This window comes from Salmo salar, chromosome 05 (genome assembly GCF_965601325.2).
Source record: "Salmo salar chromosome 05, fSalSal1, whole genome shotgun sequence".
In the NCBI taxonomy this organism is placed as follows: Eukaryota; Metazoa; Chordata; class Actinopteri; order Salmoniformes; family Salmonidae; genus Salmo; species Salmo salar.
The window spans coordinates 91,728,149-91,748,409 of record NC_138295.1 but is presented as its reverse complement, the minus strand read 5'-3'; the positions used below and the strand labels follow the sequence as shown (position 1 = coordinate 91,748,409).

At 51.2% G+C, this 20,261-nt stretch overlaps 2 protein-coding genes across 5 annotated transcripts in view; both read right to left on the bottom strand.

Annotated features, from left to right (window-relative positions):
* Positions 1–20,261, bottom strand: part of cdkal (CDK5 regulatory subunit-associated protein 1-like 1) — an 839,461-nt gene that overhangs the window by 771,199 nt on the left and 48,001 nt on the right.
* LOC145879608 (uncharacterized) lies at positions 682–5,084 on the bottom strand. The gene is made up of 2 exons (XM_082975978.1): positions 3,089–5,084; positions 682–3,056 (listed from the first exon to the last, which is right to left on the bottom strand). Exons 1-2 carry the CDS (start codon positions 4,296–4,298, stop codon positions 2,440–2,442), a joined length of 1,827 nt encoding a protein of 608 aa, XP_082832104.1. The 5' UTR covers positions 4,299–5,084; the 3' UTR covers positions 682–2,439.

Here is a 20,261-nt window from a genome sequence, read left to right as displayed (position 1 = left end):
CAGACAGACAGACAGACAGACAGACAGACAGACAGACAGACAGACAGACAGACAGACAGACAGACAGACAGACAGACAGACAGACAGACAGACAGACAGACAGACAGACAGACAGACAGACGAGAAGAGACCTACCCTCAACAGTCCAGGCCATGTGCCTCTCATCATAGACTGGGCAAACCTTTTCTCAGAGACTCAGTTCATAAGACACTGTCTATATGAGACAGAAGCAAAATGAGGCCTTTTGTAAAAATAAGACAGGCTAAGTGCTATGTCATTGTCAAGCACTTGGGGGAACGGAGAATGTATAGAGGACCGGGCAGACGTGAGAAAAACCCACGCCGTTGTTTGTGTTGGGAGGTTAGAACAGAGCGCTGCTCAAGTGGAGGTGGAAGAAGTGTTTCTACACCCTGTTCCCTCCTGCAGGCTTCTAGAACACCCTGTTCCCTCCTGCGGGCTTCTAGAACACCCTGTTCCCTCCTGCGGGCTTCTAGAACACCCTGTTCCCTCCTGCGGGCTTCTAGAACACCCTGTTCCCTCCTGCGGGCTTCTAGAACACCCTGTTCCCTCCTGCGGGCTTCTAGAACACCCTGTTCCCTCCTGCGGGCTTCTAGAACACCCTGTTCCCTCCTGCGGGCTTCTAGAACACCCTAAGTTCGGGCCTCTAGAACACCCTGTTCCCTCCTGCGGGCTTCTAGAACACCCTGTTCCCTCCTGCGGGCTTCTAGAACACCCTGTTCCCTCCTGCGGGCTTCTAGAACACCCTGTTCCCTCCTGCGGGCTTCTAGAACACCCTGTTCCCTCCTGCGGGCTTCTAGAACACCCTGTTCCCTCCTGCGGGCTTCTAGAACACCCTGTACCCTCCTGCGGGCTTCTAGAACACCCTGTACCCTCCTGCGGGCTTCTAGAACACCCTGTTCCCTCCTGCGGGCTTCTAGAACACCCTGTTCCATCCTGCGGGCTTCTAGAACACCCTGCGCCCTCCTGCAGGCTTCTAGAACACCCTGCTCCCTCCTGCTGGCTTCTAGAACACCCTGTTCCCTCCTGCTGGCTTCTAGAACACCCTGTTCCTTCCTGCGGGCTTCTAGAACACCCTGTACCCTCCTGCAGGCTTCTAGAACACCCTGTTCCCTCCTGCAGGCTTCTAGAACATCCTGTTCCCTCCTGCAGGCTTCTAGAACACCCTGTTCCATCAGAACCCATAGGACGGCGGCAGACTGGATCCCACCATCAGCACTGTGACTGGACACAGAAATAGCTAACACACACACACACACACACACACACACACACACACACACACACACACACACACACACACACACACACACACACACACACACACACACAGAGAGAGAGAGAGAGAGATTCTCCCTCTCCGCCAGAAGCATTTAGTGTAAACATTAGCAGTAACCAAGGGGTTTTCGCTGTAATGTCTTGAGGAAAAGCTAAATGAGGGTAAGACACAGTTCAGACAAAAGCAGCAGTGAGAGAGAACTAAAAATCCATTCAATATGCATGGAGTTGAAGGTTGTAGCCGTTTATAACATGATATGATGGGGGTTATGCCCGACTTCCCTCTCTGGGTTAGTTCCCCCACAGGAGCAATACGCTTCCTCGTCTCTGTTCTCTGCACTGTTCCAGCCCAAAATCAAGATTCTGCTCACACTGACGATTCACAGCCCAATAAAACTCATATTAAAATGCCGGCGACAGAACGGAACAGTCTGAATAATTACAAAATAAAAAGTGTTTTATGTGTAGGAGGTGAGAATAAGTGTGTCTTGGTCTTTAAGAAAAAGTGTTTTGTAACAGTTAGCATGTTGTTCTCAGAATCTGCTCTGAACTGTTAGTCAAAACAAACTGTGGATAAACTCCTGGGTCTAACCTCTTACCGTCTGAGTATTTCTTATGAACACTGTCTACAACATGTCCAACCACAACACGCCTGGATTCCCCTCGAATAACAGAACAACACTCGAATAACAGAACAACACTCGAATAACAGAACAACACTCTAATAACAGAACAACACTCGAATAACAGAACAACACTCTAATAACAGAACAACACTCGAATAACAGAACAACACTCGAATAACAGAACAACACTCGAATAACAGAACAACACTCTAATAACAGAACAACACTCGAATAACAGAACAACACTCGAATAACAGAACAACACTCGAATAACAGAACAACACTCGAATAACAGAACAACACTCTAATAACAGAACAACACTCGAATAACAGAACAACACTCTAATAACAGAACAACACTCGAATAACAGAACAACACTCGAATAACAGAACAACACTCGAATAACAGAACAACACTCTAATAACAGAACAACACTCGAATAACAGAACAACACTCGAATAACAGAACAACACTCGAATAACAGAACATGCTGTCTGTCAGCAAGCTCACCACGTCTCACTGCTGGAGGACGAGGAAATTGTGAAAAAAGGAAGATATTTTGAAATGAGGACAAAAACAAAGATGAAAATAGAAACAAGAAAAAAGTAGAGAGACAAGAGGCCTTTGGGTTACAAAACAGACAGACTGGCTCTTAGTGGGAGACGAGGGTATCCTACCTCTATCTATTACACCCCCCACAGACTGGCTCTTAGTGGGAGACGAGGGTATCCTACCTCTATCTATTACACCCCCCACAGACTGGCTCTTAGTGGGAGACGAGGGTATCCTACCTCTATCTATTACACCCCCCACAGACTGGCTCTTAGTGGGAGACGAGGGTATCCTACCTCTATCTTTTACACCCCCCACAGACTGGCTCTTAGTGGGAGACGAGGGTATCCTACCTCTATCTATTACACCCCCCACAGACTGGCTCTTAGTGGGAGACGAGGGTATCCTACCTCTATCTATTACACCCCCCACAGACTGGCTCTTAGTGGGAGACGAGGGTATCCTACCTCTATCTATTACACCCCCCACAGACTGGCTCTTAGTGGGAGACGAGGGTATCCTACCTCTATCTATTACACCCCCCACAGACTGGCTCTTAGTGGGAGACGAGGGTATCCTACCTCTATCTATTACACCCCCCAGGGTATCCTACCTCTATCTATTACACCCCCCACAGACTGGCTCTTAGTGGGAGACGAGGGTATCCTACCTCTATCTATTACACCCCCCACAGACTGGCTCTTAGTGGGAGACGAGGGTATCCTACCTCTATCTATTACACCCCCCACAGACTGGCTCTTAGTGGGAGACGAGGGTATCCTACCTCTATCTATTACACCCCCCACAGACTGGCTCTTAGTGGGAGACGAGGGTATCCTACCTCTATCTATTACACCCCCCACAGACTGGCTCTTAGTGGGAGACGAGGGTATCCTACCTCTATCTATTACACCCCCCACAGACTGGCTCTTAGTGGGAGACGAGGGTATCCTACCTCTATCTATTACACCCCCCACAGACTGGCTCTTAGTGGGAGACGAGGGTATCCTACCTCTATCTATTACACCCCCCACAGACTGGCTCTTAGTGGGAGACGAGGGTATCCTACCTCTATCTATTACACCCCCCACAGACTGGCTCTTAGTGGGAGACGAGGGTATCCTACCTCTATCTATTACACACCCCACAGACTGGCTCTTAGTGGGAGACGAGGGTATCCTACCTCTATCTATTACACCCCCCACAGACTGGCTCTTAGTGGGAGACGAGGGTATCCTACCTCTATCTATTACACCCCCCACAGACTGGCTCTTAGTGGGAGACGAGGGTATCCTACCTCTATCTATTACACCCCCCACAGACTGGCTCTTAGTGGGAGACGAGGGTATCCTACCTCTATCTATTACACCCCCCACAGACTGGCTCTTAGTGGGAGACGAGGGTATCCTACCTCTATCTATTACACCCCCCACAGACTGGCTCTTAGTGGGAGACGAGGGTATCCTACCTCTATCTATTACACCCCCCACAGACTGGCTCTTAGTGGGAGACGAGGGTATCCTACCTCTATCTATTACACCCCCCACAGACTGGCTCTTAGTGGGAGACGAGGGTATCCTACCTCTATCTATTACACCCCCCACAGACTGGCTCTTAGTGGGAGACGAGGGTATCCTACCTCTATCTATTACACCCCCCACAGACTGGCTCTTAGTGGGAGACGAGGGTATCCTACCTCTATCTATTACACCCCCCACAGACTGGCTCTTAGTGGGAGACGAGGGTATCCTACCTCTATCTATTACACCCCCCACAGACTGGCTCTTAGTGGGAGACGAGGGTATCCTACCTCTATCTGACATTGGCAGTCAATGGTTTGGAGCGAGCAGTCGCACCACGCTTCGCTCCACAGGTAATATTACACTTCGCTACATTACAACGGCTTGATTTGTTTGATCTGAGCAATTCTTCTTAGCTAGCTACATAGCCGTCTTTGTATCAAAGATAATTGTGTAGTTTAGAGTAACTGAGTAATTATCGAGGCTAGCTATCTTCGTCCTCCTAACGTAGTCAACACTGCTAGCTGCTAGCTAGCTAGTCATCACTGTTAGCTAGCCAACTTCTACCGACTAGCAGCACCGCAGAAACTATTACATTACAACGCAACGACTTGATTAGTGTGGTGTTAGTGTTAGTTAGCCAGCTACATAGTTGTCTTTGCTGTCTCTGTATCTAAGATAATTGTGTAGTTTGAGTTTGAGTATTATCGAGGTGTGCTAGCCAGCCGCGACGCGGCGCCAGACTTACTCAACACACCTAGTCATCATTAACCCACTGCCAGCTAGCCAACCGTTACCGACTAGCAGCGCTGTAGTTACTAATACTTTACAACGGAACGATTTGACTAGTGCAGTGTTACCTAGCTAGCTACCTAGTTGTCTTTGTCATAGCTTGATAATTGTTAATTGATAATTGTTAGCTAGCCAGCCATCGAGGTTAGCTAGCCAGCTATTTCCGTCCCCCGCGACGCCATTTTTCCTAACCTAGCCAACTATTACCGACGAGCAGCATTGTTGAAACTAAATACACTACAAGGAACGTCTTGATTAGTGTTATGTTAGCTAGCTAGCTACAAAGTTGCTTTGTATCATGACAAGGTGTAGTACTGAAACTACCGAGGTTACCTAGCCAGCTACACGTTCAAAGTCAACAACGCAGCCACTGCTAGCTAGCCTACTCCACCAGCCAGCAGTACTGTATCATTTTAGTCAATAACATTTTTGCAACGTAAGCTTAACTTCCTGAACATTCGAGACGTGTAGTCCACTTGTCACTCCAATCTCATTTGCATTAGCGTAGCCTCTTCTGTAGCTTGTCTACTATGTGTCTGCCTATCCCTGTTCTCTCTCCTCTGCACAGCCCATACAAACGCTCCACACCGCGTGGCCGCTGCCACTCTAACCTGGTGGTCCCAGCGCGCACGACCCACGTGGAGTTCCAGGTCTCCGGCAGCCTCTGGAACTGCCGGTCTGCGGCCAACAAGGCTGAGTTCATCTCAGCCTATGCTACCCTCCAGTCCCTAGACTTCCTGGCGCTGACGGAAACATGGATCACCACAGATAACACTGCTACTCCTACTGCTCTCTCCTCGTCTGACTACGTGTTCTCGCATACCCCTAGAGCATCGAGCCAGCGGGGTGGTGGCACTGGAATCCTCATCTCTCCCAAGTGGACATTCTCTCTTTCTCCCCTGACCCATCTGTCTATCTCCTCATTTGAATTCCATGCTGTCACAGTTACCAGCCCTTTCAAGCTTAACATCCTTATCATTTATCGCCCTCCAGGTTCCCTTGGAGAGTTCATAAATGAGCTTGACGCCTTGATAAGTTCCTTTCCTGAGGATGGCTCACCTCTCACAGTTCTGGGTGACTTTAACCTCCCCACGTCTACCTTCGACTAATTCCTCTCTGCCTCCTTCTTTCCACTCCTCTCCTCTTTCGACCTCACCCTCTCACCTTCCCCCCCTACTCACAAGGCAGGCAATACGCTTGACCTCATCTTTACTAGATGCTGTTCTTCCACTAATCTCATTCCAACTCCCCTCCAAGTCTCCGACCACTACCTTGTATCCTTTTCCCTCTCGCTCTCATCCAACACTTCTCACTCTCCCCCTACTCGGATGGTATTGCGCCGTCCCAACCTTCGCTCTCTCTCTCCCGCTACTCTCTCCTCTTCCATCCTATCATCTCTTCCCTCTGCTCAAACCTTCTCCAACCTATCTCCTGATTCTGCCTCCTCAACCCTCCTCTCCTCCCTCTCTGCATCCTTTGATTTCCTCTGTCCCCTATCCTCCAGGCCGGCTCGGTCCTCCCCTCCTGCTCCGTGGCTCGACGACTCACTGCGAGCTCACAGAACAGGGCTCCGGGCAGCCGAGCGGAAATGGAGGAAAACTCGCCTCCCTGCGGACCTGGCATCCTTTCACTCCCTCCTCTCTACATTTTCCTCTTCTGTCTCTGCTGCTAAAGCCACTTTCTACCACTCTAAACTCCAAGCATCTGCCTCTAACCCTAGGAAGCTCTTTGCTACCTTCTCCTCCCTCCTGAATCCTCCTCCCCCTCCCCCCCCCCTCCTCCCTCTCTGCGGATGACTTCGTCAACCATTTTGAAAAGAAGGTTGACGACATCCGATCCTCGTTTGCTAAGTCAAACGACACTGCTGGTCCTGCTCACACTGCCCTACCCTGTGCTTTGACCTCTTTCTCCCCTCTCTCTCCAGATGAAATCTCGCGTCTTGTGACGGCCGGCCGCCCAACAACCTGCCCACTTGACCCTATCCCCTCCTCTCTTCTCCAGACCATTTCCGGAGACCTTCTCCCCTACCTCACCTCGCTCATCAACGCATCCTTGACCGCTGGCTACGTCCCTTCCGTCTTCAAGAGAGCGAGAGTTGCACCCCTTCTGAAAAAACCTACACTCGATCCCTCCGATGTCAACAACTACAGACCAGTATCCCTTCTTTCCTTTCTCTCCAAAACTCTTGAACGCGCCGTCCTTGGCCAGCTCTCTTGCTATCTCTCTCAGAATGACCTTCTTGATCCTAATCAGTCAGGTTTCAAGACTGGGCATTCAACTGAGACTGCTCTTCTCTGTGTCACGGAGGCTCTCCGCACTGCTAAAGCTAACTCTCTCTCCTCTGCTCTCATCCTTCTAGACCTATCTGCTGCCTTTGATACCGTGAACCATCAGATCCTCCTCTCCACCCTCTCCGAGCTGGGCATCTCCGGCACCGCGCACGCTTGGATTGCGTCCTACCTGACAGGTCGCTCCTACCAGGTGGCGTGGCGAGAATCTGTCTCCGCACCACGTGCTCTCACCACTGGTGTCCCCCAGGGCTCTGTTCTTGGCCCACTCCTATTCTCGCTATACACCAAGTCACTTGGCTCTGTCATATCCTCACATGGTCTCTCATATCATTGCTATGCAGATGACACACAATTAATCTTCTCCTTTCCCCCTTCTGACAACCAGGTGGCGAATCGCATCTCTGCATGTCTGGCAGACATATCAGTGTGGATGACGGATCACCACCTCAAGCTGAACCTCGGCAAGACGGAGCTGCTCTTCCTCCCGGGGAAGGACTGCCCGTTCCATGATCTCGCCATCACGGTTGACAACTCCTTTGTGTCCTCCTCCCAGAGTGCTAAGAGCCTTGGCGTGACCCTGGACAACACCCTGTCGTTCTCCACCAACATCAAGGCGGTGACCCGATCCTGTAGGTTCATGCTCTACAACATTCGCAGAGTACGACCCTGCCTCACACAGGAAGCGGCGCAGGTCCTAATCCAGGCACTTGTCATCTCCCGTCTGGATTATTGCAACTCGCTGTTGGCTGGGCTCCCTGCCTGTGCCATTAAACCCCTACAACTCATCCAGAACGCCGCAGCCCGTCTGGTGTTCAACCTTCCCAAGTTCTCTCACGTCACCCCGCTCCTCCGCTCTCTCCACTGGCTTCCAGTCGAAGCTCGCATCCGCTACAAGACCATGGTGCTTGCCTACGGAGCTGTGAGGGGAACGGCACCTCCGTACCTTCAGGCTCTGATCAGGCCCTACACCCAAACAAGGGCACTCCGTTCATCCACCTCTGGCCTGCTCGCCTCCCTACCTCTGAGGAAGCACAGTTCCCGCTCAGCGCAGTCAAAACTGTTCGCTGCTCTGGCACCCCAATGGTGGAACAAGCTCCCTCACGACGCCAGGACAGCGGAGTCAATCACCACCTTCCGGAGACACCTGAAACCCCACCTCTTCAAGGAATACCTGGGATAGGATAAAGTAATCCTTCTAACCCCCCCCCTTGAAAGATTTAGATGCACTATTGTAAAGTGGTTGTTCCACTGGATATTATAGGTGAATGCACCAATTTGTAAGTCGCTCTGGATAAGAGCGTCTGCTAAATGACTAAAATGTAAAATGTAATGTAAATCTATTACACCCCCCACAGACTGGCTCTTAGTGGGAGACGAGGGTATCCTACCTCTATCTATTACACCCCCCCCAGACTGGCTCTTAGTGGGAGACGAGGGTATCCTACCTCTATCTATTACACACCCCACAGACTGGCTCTTAGTGGGAGACGAGGGTATCCTACCTCTATCTATTACACCCCCCCCAGACTGGCTCTTAGTGGGAGACGAGGGTATCCTACCTCTATCTATTACACACCCCACAGACTGGCTCTTAGTGGGAGACGAGGGTATCCTACCTCTATCTATTACACACCCCACAGACTGGCTCTTAGTGGGAGACGAGGGTATCCTACCTCTATCTATTACACACCCCACAGACGGGCTCTTAGTGAGAGACGAGGGTATCCTACCTCTATCTATTACACCCCCCACAGACTGGCTCTTAGTGGGAGACGAGGGTATCCTACCTTTATCTATTACACCCCCCACAGACTGGCTCTTAGTGGGAGACGAGGGTATCCTACCTCTATCTATTACACCCCCCACAGACTGGCTCTTAGTGGGAGACGAGGGTATCCTACCTCTATCCATTACACCCCCCACAGACTGGCTCTTAGTGGGAGACGAGGGTATCCTACCTCTATCTATTACACCCCCCACAGACTGGCTCTTAGTGGGAGACGAGGGTATCCTACCTCTATCTATTACACACCCCACAGACTGGCTCTTAGTGGGAGACGAGGGTATCCTACCTCTATCTATTACACACCCCACAGACTGGCTCTTAGTGGGAGACGAGGGTATCCTACCTCTATCTATTACACCCCCCACAGACTGGCTCTTAGTGGGAGACGAGGGTATCCTACCTCTATCTATTACACCCCCCACAGACTGGCTCTTAGTGGGAGACGAGGGTATCCTACCTCTATCTATTATCACCCCCCCACAGACTCCAGGTCCTCATCCTTCCATCTCCCCCTGCTCTCACCCCACAGACTCCAGGTCCTCATCCTTCCATCTCCCCCTGCTCACCCCCCACAGACTCCAGGTCCTCATCCTTCCATCTCCCCCTGCTCACCCCCCACAGAGTCCAGGTCCTCATCCTTCCATCTCCCCCTGCTTTCACCCCACAGACTCCAGGTCCTCATCCTTCCATCTCCCCCTGCTCACACCCCACAGACTCCAGGTCCTCATCCTTCCATCTCCCCCTGCTCACACCCCACAGACTCCAGGTCCTCATCCTTCCATCTCCCCTGCTCACACCCACAGACTCCAGGTCCTCATCCTTCCATCTCCCCCTGCTCACCCCCCACAGACTCCAGGTCCTCATCCTTCCATCTCCCCCTGCTCACACCCCAGGTCCTCATCCTTCCATCTCCCCCTGCTCTCACCCCACAGACTCCAGGTCCTCATCCTTCCATCTCCCCCTGCTCACCCCCCACAGACTCCAGGTCCTCATCCTTCCATCTCCCCCTGCTCACACCCCAGGTCCTCATCCTTCCATCTCCCCCTGCTCACACCCCACAGACTCCAGGTCCTCATCCTTCCATCTCCCCATCTCCCCCTGCTCACCCCCCACAGACTCCAAGTCCTCATCCTTCCATCTCCCCCTGCTCACACCCCAGGTCCTCATCCTTCCATCTCCCCCTGCTCTCACCCCACAGACTCCAGGTCCTCATCCTTCCATCTCCCCCTGCTCACCCCCCACAGACTCCAGGTCCTCATCCTTCCATCTCCCCCTGCTCACCCCCCACAGTCTCCAGGTCCTCATCCTTCCATCTCCCCCTGCTCACACCCCAGGTCCTCATCCTTCCATCTCCCCCTGCTCACACCCCACAGACTCCAGGTCCTCATCCTTCCATCTCCCCCTGCTCACCCCCCACAGACTCCAGGTCCTCATCCTTCCATCTCCCCCTGCTCACCCCCCACAGTCTCCAGGTCCTCATCCTTCCATCTCCCCCTGCTCACACCCCAGGTCCTCATCCTTCCATCTCCCCCTGCTCACACCCCACAGACTCCAGGTCCTCATCCTTCCATCTCCCCCTGCTCTCACCCCACAGATTCCAGGTCCTCATCCTTCCATCTCCCCCTGCTCTCACCCCACAGACTCCAGGTCCTCATCCTTCCATCTCCCCCTGCTCACCCCCCACAGACTCCAGGTCCTCATCCTTCCATCTCCCCCTGCTCACACCCCACAGACTCCAGGTCCTCATCCTTCCATCTCCCCCTGCTCACACCCCAGGTCCTCATCCTTCCATCTCCCCCTGCTCACAGCGCTGTTCAAGGACAGGTCCTCATCCTTCCATCTCCCCCTGCTCACAGCGCTGTTCAAGGACAGGTCCTCATCCTTCCATCTCCCCCTGCTCACAGCGCTGTTCAAGACAGGTCCTCATCCTTCCATCTCCCCCTGCTCACAGCGCTGTTCAAGGACAGGTCCTCATCCTTCCATCTCCCCCTGCTCACAGCGCTGTTCAAGGACAGGTCGGGGGAAAACAAGTGTCTCTTACTGAGCTGATATTTCCATAATGGTCACACTAAACACACAAAGACAACTTGAGCGTTTCTCAACCTCCGTCGATACTTACTGCAACCACGCTATTGAAATAAACCCTAGGAGATAAGGTGGTGGGTGTACGGTGTAATGTTGATGCAATCTGAGCCATAAGGCTTCGTCTGTGTCACAAATGTCACCCTATTGCCTATATAGTGCCCTACTTTTGACCGTAGGGCCACTTGGGACGAAGACCCACAATTCATAAAAAATAATTGGTGAATAAAATGTACAAACGTCACCTTTTAAAAACAGGCGATGGCGGTCTGGGTAAAAACAGGAAACCAGTCATTTAGTCAGTGAGCGTGTTTTAGAAGGTGGTGTGTAATGCTAAACGGGAGTGGAACTGAGTTTGATGAATCTGACATCTAATGTTTCAGTGATATAAGCTGAAGCACACGGTATTACTTTACTGTGTGTGTGTGTGTGTGTGTGTGTGTGTGTGTGTGTGTGTGTGTGTGTGTGTATAAACACATGACGAGAACCAGACCACCTTGTGAAGCCTTGCAGTGCCTCCTCCCTGCGCTCTCACACACACACACACACACACACAGCTGGCCACGTCTCCTCTCTGCTCACATCACATGCATGTAAACGATAATCCCATCTCTTTACCTCATCCACCTTTATAAAGACACAACACAAACCACTCTGTCTATCTCCATACATATCACCCTCATCCACCTTTATAAAGACACAACACAAACCACTCTGTCTATCTCCATACATATCACCCTCATCCACCTTTATAAAGACACAAACCACTCTGTCTATCTCCATACATATCACCCTCATCCACCTTTATAAAGACACAACACAAACCACTCTGTCTATCTCCATACATATCACCCTCATCCACCTTTATAAAGACACAACACAAACCACTCTGTCTATCTCCATACATATCACCCTCATCCACCTTTATAAAGACACAACACAAACCACTCTGTCTATCTCCATACATATCACCCTCATCCACCTTTATAAAGACACAACACAAACCACTCTGTCTATCTCCATACATATCACCCTCATCCACCTTTATAAAGACACAACACAAACCACTCTGTCTATCTCCATACATATCACCCTCATCCACCTTTATAAAGACACAACACAAACCCCTCTGTCTATCTCCATACATATCACCCTCATCCACCTTTATAAAGACACAAACCACTCTGTCTATCTCCATACATATCACCCTCATCCACCTTTATAAAGACACAAACCACTCTGTCTATCTCCATACATATCACCCTCATCCACCTTTATAAAGACACAACACAAACCACTCTGTCTATCTCCATACATATCACCCTCATCCACCTTTATAAAGACACAAACCACTCTGTCTATCTCCATACATATCACCCTCATCCACCTTTATAAAGACACAACACAAACCACTCTGTCTATCTCCATACATATCACCCTCATCCACCTTTATAAAGACACAACACAAACCACTCTGTCTATCTCCATACATATCACCCTCATCCACCTTTATAAAGACACAACACAAACCACTCTGTCTATCTCCATACATATCACCCTCATCCACCTTTATAAAGACACAAACCACTCTGTCTATCTCCATACATATCACCCTCATCCACCTTTATAAAGACACAACCACTCTGTCTATCTCCATACATATCACCCTCATCCACCTTTATAAAGACACAAACCACTCTGTCTATCTCCATACATATCACCCTCATCCACCTTTATAAAGACACAACACAAACCACTCTGTCTATCTCCATACATATCACCCTCATCCACCTTTATGACACAAACCACTCTGTCTATCTCCATACATATCACCCTCATCCACCTTTATAAAGACACAACACAAACCCACTCTGTCTATCTCCATACATATCACCCTCATCCACCTTTATAAAGACACAACACAAACCACTCTGTCTATCTCCATACATATCACCCTCATCCACCTTTATAAAGACACAACACAAACCACTCTGTCTATCTCCATACATATCACCCTCATCCACCTTTATAGACACAACACAAACCACTCTGTCTATCTCCATACATATCACCCTCATCCACCTTTATGACACAACACAAACCACTCTGTCTATCTCCATACATATCACCCTCATCCACCTTTATAAAGACACAACACAAACCACTCTGTCTATCTCCATACATATCACCCTCATCCACCTTTATAAAGACACAAACCACTCTGTCTATCTCCATACATATCACCCTCATCCACCTTTATAAAGACACAACACAAACCACTCTGTCTATCTCCATACATATCACCCTCATCCACCTTTATAAAGACACAACACAAACCACTCTGTCTATCTCCATACATATCACCCTCATCCACCTTTATGACACAAACCACTCTGTCTATCTCCATACATATCACCCACATCCACATTCTCTGACATCAAGGCCGCCCCTCGCTAAACGTCTGGAGTGAGTGTGTGTGTGTGTGTGTGTGTGTGTGTGTGTGTGTGTGTGTGTGTGTGTGTGTGTGGGGGGGGGGGGGACAGTCTAGTGACTAGAGGAAACACCAGTTAGAAAGAAGAGGAACAGCGTTACCGCTGCTCTGCGCTGACGTTGCCATCGTCTAATGAGAACATTCACAAGCCTCATCTTGGGAGAGAAGAAAGTACTAGAATAAATACTGCAGACTTGGAGGGAAGTGAGAGCTGATTGATGGAATGAATTGCCTCCTCTGCTTTTGGAGAAACAGTGAGAGACATTAAGGGAAAAGATGTTGGACCGCTTTTTGGAATTCTGCAGAGGGGAAATATCTTCATCAGAACACACTTTGCCATAAAACGTTTGACAATTTTGCCCGAGTCTTGTTTCAGGTGATAATTGGGCAAAAACAGACTTCCCAGCACTTCCTTATATCAGAGTGATTTCCACCAACTACAAACCAGACCTCTTAAACAACCTCTCAACCTCTCGTTCTCTCTCCCCCAACCCCCCCCCTCTCTCCCTTCTCTCTCTCTCTCTCCCCCAACCCCCCCCTCTCTCTCTCTCTCCCCCAACCCCCCCCTCTCTCTCCCTTCTCTCTCTCTCTCCCCCAACCCCCCCCTCTCTCTCTCCCTTCTCTCTTTCTCTTCCTCCCCCCCCCCCCCCTCTCCCCGAACCCCCCCCTCTCTCCCCGAACCCCCCTCTCTCTCCCTCCTCTCTCTCCCCCAACCCCCCCCTCTCTCCCCGAACCCCCCCCCTCTCAGATTTATAAAAAGAAATGAAAAATGCAGTTGGACCTCAGGAGGTTAATCCTGATTGTAGACTTGTTAAAAAGTGGTTTTCTAACAGAAGCAGCCGGGGGCGTTTAGTACGAGTCAGGAGGGAGAAGAGGAAAATAACAAGCCAAATCCCAGTATAATCTAGTTTAACTCATAATGAATAAACACAGTCCCATGTCTAGTGATGTTCATCATGAAGAATCATTCATTTCTAATGTCTGCTGTGGTGGATCAGGTCCAACTTCCCTCAACAGTTTATCTTCCTGATCGTGTGTCAGCCGAGGCTTGAGAGAGAGACGCGGGCTCACGAACAGACACACACACACACACACACACACACCACGAACAGACACACACACACACACACGAACAGACACACACACACACACACACACACACACACACACACGAACAGACACACACACACACGAACAGACACACACACACGAACAGACACACACACACACACGAACAGACACACCACACACGAACAGACACACACACACACACGAACAGACACACACACACACCACGAACAGACACACACACACACACGAACAGCACACGAACAGCACACACACACACACACGAACAGACACACACACACACACACGAACAGACACACACACACACACACGAACAGACACACACACACACACACGAACAGACACACACACACACACACCACACACACACACGAACAGACACACACACCCACCCATAACAAAACTTATAGTCGATCAAATAAGCCGCACGTAGCAAATGAGCAATTCTATTTTTGTTGGCCAAATACAACATTTACTGACCTCCATACAAAAATTCCTCATTTCGTAGGCTTATTTTAGGCGGAGTAAAGACTGTCGCTTTGCCTCTCTGTCCGGCGTACTTTCTGGGCACCTTTTGATGACCAAGTGGAACGACTGACGGGAGCGCGGGACAAACCAAAACGTCATGTTGCCCCTCGCCAAACGATTATGTTACAGAGATGCTAAACTGTGAAATTGCAGGATATTAGCTCAGAAACAGAACAAAATGTCTGCCCACACAGAGATAAACATTAAGATTCTACATGTTACGTGGATGGTTATCAATAATACACCTCAGATACACAGCAAAACCCTTATTCTGATACTACATGTCTCCCACAAAGGAACAAGGAGAGAGAGAGAGAGAGAATGGGAGGGGGAGAGAGAAAGGGAGAGCGAGAGACAGAGAAGGGGAGGGGGAGAGAGAATGGTAGAGCGAGAGAGAGAGCGAGAGAGAGAGAGGCCAGGGGGAGAGAGAATGGGGGACAGAGAATGGGAGAGCGAGACAGAGAGAGAGTGTTTGAGAGTGAGTGTCCCTGTGTGATCCCATGCGTGTCTCCAGGTCTGGGTTAGCTGGTTGGTGGGTGGTGAGGCTGTGCTGATGGAGGAACAGGAACACTGGCAGCCTTATACACACCAATGATGCTTCAGTCCCTGTTCAGACAGCCACAGCAGGTATCCTCCCTAACATCACCCTAACCCAGTCCCTGTTTAGACAGCCACAGCAGGTATCCTCCCTAACATCACCCTAACCCAGTCAATATGAACTCTCCCCCTAACATCAATCTAACCCAGTCACTGTGACGCTCCCCCTAACATCACTAACCCAGTCACTGTGTACCTCCCCCTAACATCACCTAACCCAGTCACTGTGTACTCTCCCCCTAACATCAACCTAACCCAGTCCTGTGACCTCCCCCTAACATCACTAACCCAGTCACTGTGACTCTCCCCCTAACATCACCTAACCCAGTCCTGTGACCTCCCCCTAACATCACCTAACCCAGTCACTGTGTACTCTCCCCCTAACATCACCTAACCCAGTCCTGTGACCTCCCCCTAACATCACCTAACCCAGTCACTGTGTACTCTCCCCCTAACATCAATCTAACCCAGTCACTGTGTACTCTCCCCCTAACATCAACCTAACCCAGTCACTGTGTACTCTCCCCCTAACATCAACCTAACCCAGTCACTGTGTACTCTCCCCCTAACATCAACCTAACCCAGTCACTGTGTACTCTCCCCCTAACATCAATCTAACCCAGTCACTGTGTACTCTCCCCCTAACATCAATCTAACCCAGTCACTGTGAACTCTCCCCCTAACATCAATCTAACCCAGTCACTGTGTACTCTCCCCCTAACATCAATCTAACCCAGTCACTGTGTACTCTCCCCCTAACATCAACCTAACCCAGTCACTGTGTACTCTCCCCCTAACATCAACCTAACCCAGTCACTGTGTACTCTCCCCCTAACATCAATCTAACCCAGTCACTGTGAACTCTCCCCAACCCAAACCAGCAGCTAGGCTACTCCACTCTCCAACCCCTTATCCCCAGCCCTGTCCAGTCCAGTCCACTCTCCAGCCCCTTATCCCCAGCCCTGTCCAGGTCCAGTCCACTCTCCAACCGCCGAGCCTGACCCGCGAGCCCGATGGATGTTTACCGCTCCATCACGCTGTAAAGACCTCAGGAAGACAGCAGATGGCTAAAAGATGACATCACTCGTTGGCACAAACACTCTGCCCTCCTCGTTAGAGAAGGGAAATCAACAGCACTAATTTACTGATAAGGACGGACTGAAACCTGACAATACTAACTGGTGTGTGTGTGTGTGTAGGGGTACAGAGGACAGTACACTCCGCTCCACTGTCAGAGGGAACAAACACACTAAGGTCAGAAACCTGACTTCTTAATTCAGCCAAATGAAAATCAAGGACCTCAACGTTAGATCAACGTTGTACAAACCTCAAGGTTTACAGCACAGAGCAGCTGCCCGTTTCCCCACCAACAACACTCTAGATTCTGCTGACATTGCTCTCTCACACACACACACACACACACAGAGAGAGAGGTGAAATGCACCAACCATAAAGTCACACTCACCATCTTTCTATTCATCCCACTTAAATGCTCATCATTAATTCAAAAACGGATCAAGCTCAAAGCAGAAATGACTGGTGGCTGCTTCAAGGCTACTGCCCTGACACTCCACACTGTCTAAAGGGGTTTCCATAGCGCTGCTACTTCTGACTGGCTGACAGAGAAGTGTGTGTGTGTGTGTGAGATAAAAGGACGTCCGACAGGGTGAGGATTAACAAGACAGTGGTAATATAAATGTTTCAGAGGAGGCTGCAGTGTGTTTTACTAGCTAGCTGACTCTAGCTCTTCTATCAGTAACACAGCACATAAACACACAGAGAGCGGCTTTGATTTCACAGATCAGCCTCCTTTCACAGTACGCAGGAGCCTTGTTTCTTCCACAGAGACAGGTAGGGCAAAGCACTGTGCTTCCCCCAGTAGGGAGGCCTGCTGGGACAGAGGGTGAGGATCCCATCTCAGTGCTTCCCCCAGTAGGGAGGCCTGCTGGGACAGAGGGTGAGGATCCCATCTCAGTGCTTCCCCCCAGTAGGGAGGCCTGCTGGGACAGAGGGTGAGGATCCCATCTCAGTGCTTCCCCCAGTAGGGAGGCCTGCTGGGACAGAGGGTGAGGATCCCATCTCAGTGCTTCCCCCAGTAGGGAGGCCTGCTGGGACAGAGGGTGAGGATCCCATCTCAGTGCTTCCCCCAGTAGGGAGGCCTGCTGGGACAGAGGGTGAGGATCCCATCTCAGTGCTTCCCCCAGTAGGGAGGCCTGCTGGGACAGAGGGTGAGGATCCCATCTCAGTGCTTCCCCCAGTAGGGAGGCCTGCTGGGACAGAGGGTGAGGATCCCATCTCAGTGCTTCCCCCAGTAGGGAGGCCTGCTGGGACAGAGGGTGAGGATCCCATCTCAGTGCTTCCCCCAGTAGGGAGGCCTGCTGGGACAGAGGGTGAGGATCCCATCTCAGTGCTTCCCCCAGTAGGGAGGCCTGCTGGGACAGAGGGTGAGGATCCCATCTCAGTGCTTCCCCCAGTAGGGAGGCCTGCTGGGACAGAGGGTGAGGATCCCATCTCAGTGCTTCCCCCAGTAGGGAGGCCTGCTGGGACAGAGGGTGAGGATCCCATCTCAGTGCTTCCCCCAGTAGGGAGGCCTGCTGGGACAGAGGGTGAGGATCCCATCTCAGTGCTTCCCCCAGTAGGGAGGCCTGCTGGGACAGAGGGTGAGGATCCCATCTCAGTGCTTCCCCCAGTAGGGAGGCCTGCTGGGACAGAGGGTGAGGATCCCATCTCAGTGCTTCCCCCAGTAGGGAGGCCTGCTGGGACAGAGGGTGAGGATCCCATCTCAGTGCTTCCCCCAGTAGGGAGGCCTGCTGGGACAGAGGGTGAGGATCCCATCTCAGTGCTTCCCCCAGTAGGGAGGCCTGCTGGGACAGAGGGTGAGGATCCCATCTCAGTGCTTCCCCCAGTAGGGAGGCCTGCTGGGACAGAGGGTGAGGATCCCATCTCAGTGCTTCCCCCAGTAGGGAGGCCTGCTGGGACAGAGGGTGAGGATCCCATCTCAGTGCTTCCCCCAGTAGGGAGGCCTGCTGGGACAGAGGGTGAGGATCCCATCTCAGTGCTTCCCCCAGTAGGGAGGCCTGCTGGGACAGAGGGTGAGGATCCCATCTCAGTGCTTCCCCCAGTAGGGAGGCCTGCTGGGACAGAGGGTGAGGATCCCATCTCAGTGCTTCCCCCAGTAGGGAGGCCTGCTGGGACAGAGGGTGAGGATCCCATCTCAGTGCTTCCCCCAGTAGGGAGGCCTGCTGGGACAGAGGGTGAGGATCCCATCTCAGTGCTTCCCCCCAGTAGGGAGGCCTGCTGGGACAGAGGGTGAGGATCCCATCTCAGTGTGGATGATAAAACATCCCAGCGTTGTGCCAACATCACTTCCACCTCCATCTGCCAGCTTGGATCCAGACAGATGCATCTCCCCTCTCTCCCTCCCTGTCGGTCTGGTTTATATTAGCTACTATCTGCGTCCCAAATGGAGCCCTATTCCCTATATAGTGCACTACTACAGACCAGAGCCCTATTCCCTATATAGTGCACTACTACAGACCAGAGCCCTATGGAACAAAAGGGTGCAATTTGGGATGCTGTGCTGTGCTGCAGTTCGGCTGCCTGGCTAGCTGGTGAACCAGACACACACACACACACACACACACACACACACACACCCCGTAGCATCATGGTTACTGTCGCCGTGAAGCCTTTACCTCTGGGACCGCCTCTCTGACAATGATGGATGTGCTGACTATCATTAGTGATATTTCCTCTGAGAGGTGTGTGTGTGTGTGTGTGTGTGTGAGAGAGATCCGGTTATCCGGGGGAAGAAGGAATGGCAGAGAAAGAGGGATGGATGCACACAATTAGTTAAAGCAAGCATTTCTCTCCTAGTCGGACACATTCTCATCGACCAGCAGCCTTTCTGGGAAGTATTGACAAAATGTTTCTAGCCAAAGGACCGGGAATGTCACTACTCTCCTATTGAGTCATTGGCTAGCTAAAGGACCAGGGACGTGGCTGCTCTTCTACTGAGTCATTGGCTAGCTAAAGGACCGGGGACGTGGCTGCTCTCCTACTGAGTCATTGGCTAGCTAAAGGACCGGGGACGTCGCTGCTCTCCTACTGAGTCATTGGCTAGCTAAAGGACCGGGGACGTGGCTGCTCTCCTACTGAGTCATTGGCTAGCTAAAGGACCGGGGACGTCACTACTCTCCTACTGAGTCATTGGCTAGCAAAGGACCGGGGACGTCGCTGCTCTCCTACTGAGTCATTGGCTAGCTAAAGGACCGGGGACGTCGCTGCTCTCCTACTGAGTCATTGGCTAGCAAAGGACCGGGGACGTCGCTGCTCTCCTACTGAGTCATTGGCTAGCTAAAGGACCGGGGACGTCGCTGCTCTCCTATCGAGTCATTGGCTAGCTAAAGGACCGGGGACGTGGCTGCTCTCCTATTGAGTCATTGGCTAGCTAAAGGACCGGGGACGTGGCTGCTCTCCTACTGAGTCATTGGCTAGCTAAAGGACCGGGGACGTCGCTGCTCTCCTATCGAGTCACTGGCTAGCTAAAGGACCGGGGACGTGGCTGCTCTCCTACTGAGTCATTGGCTAGCTAAAGGACCGGGGACGTG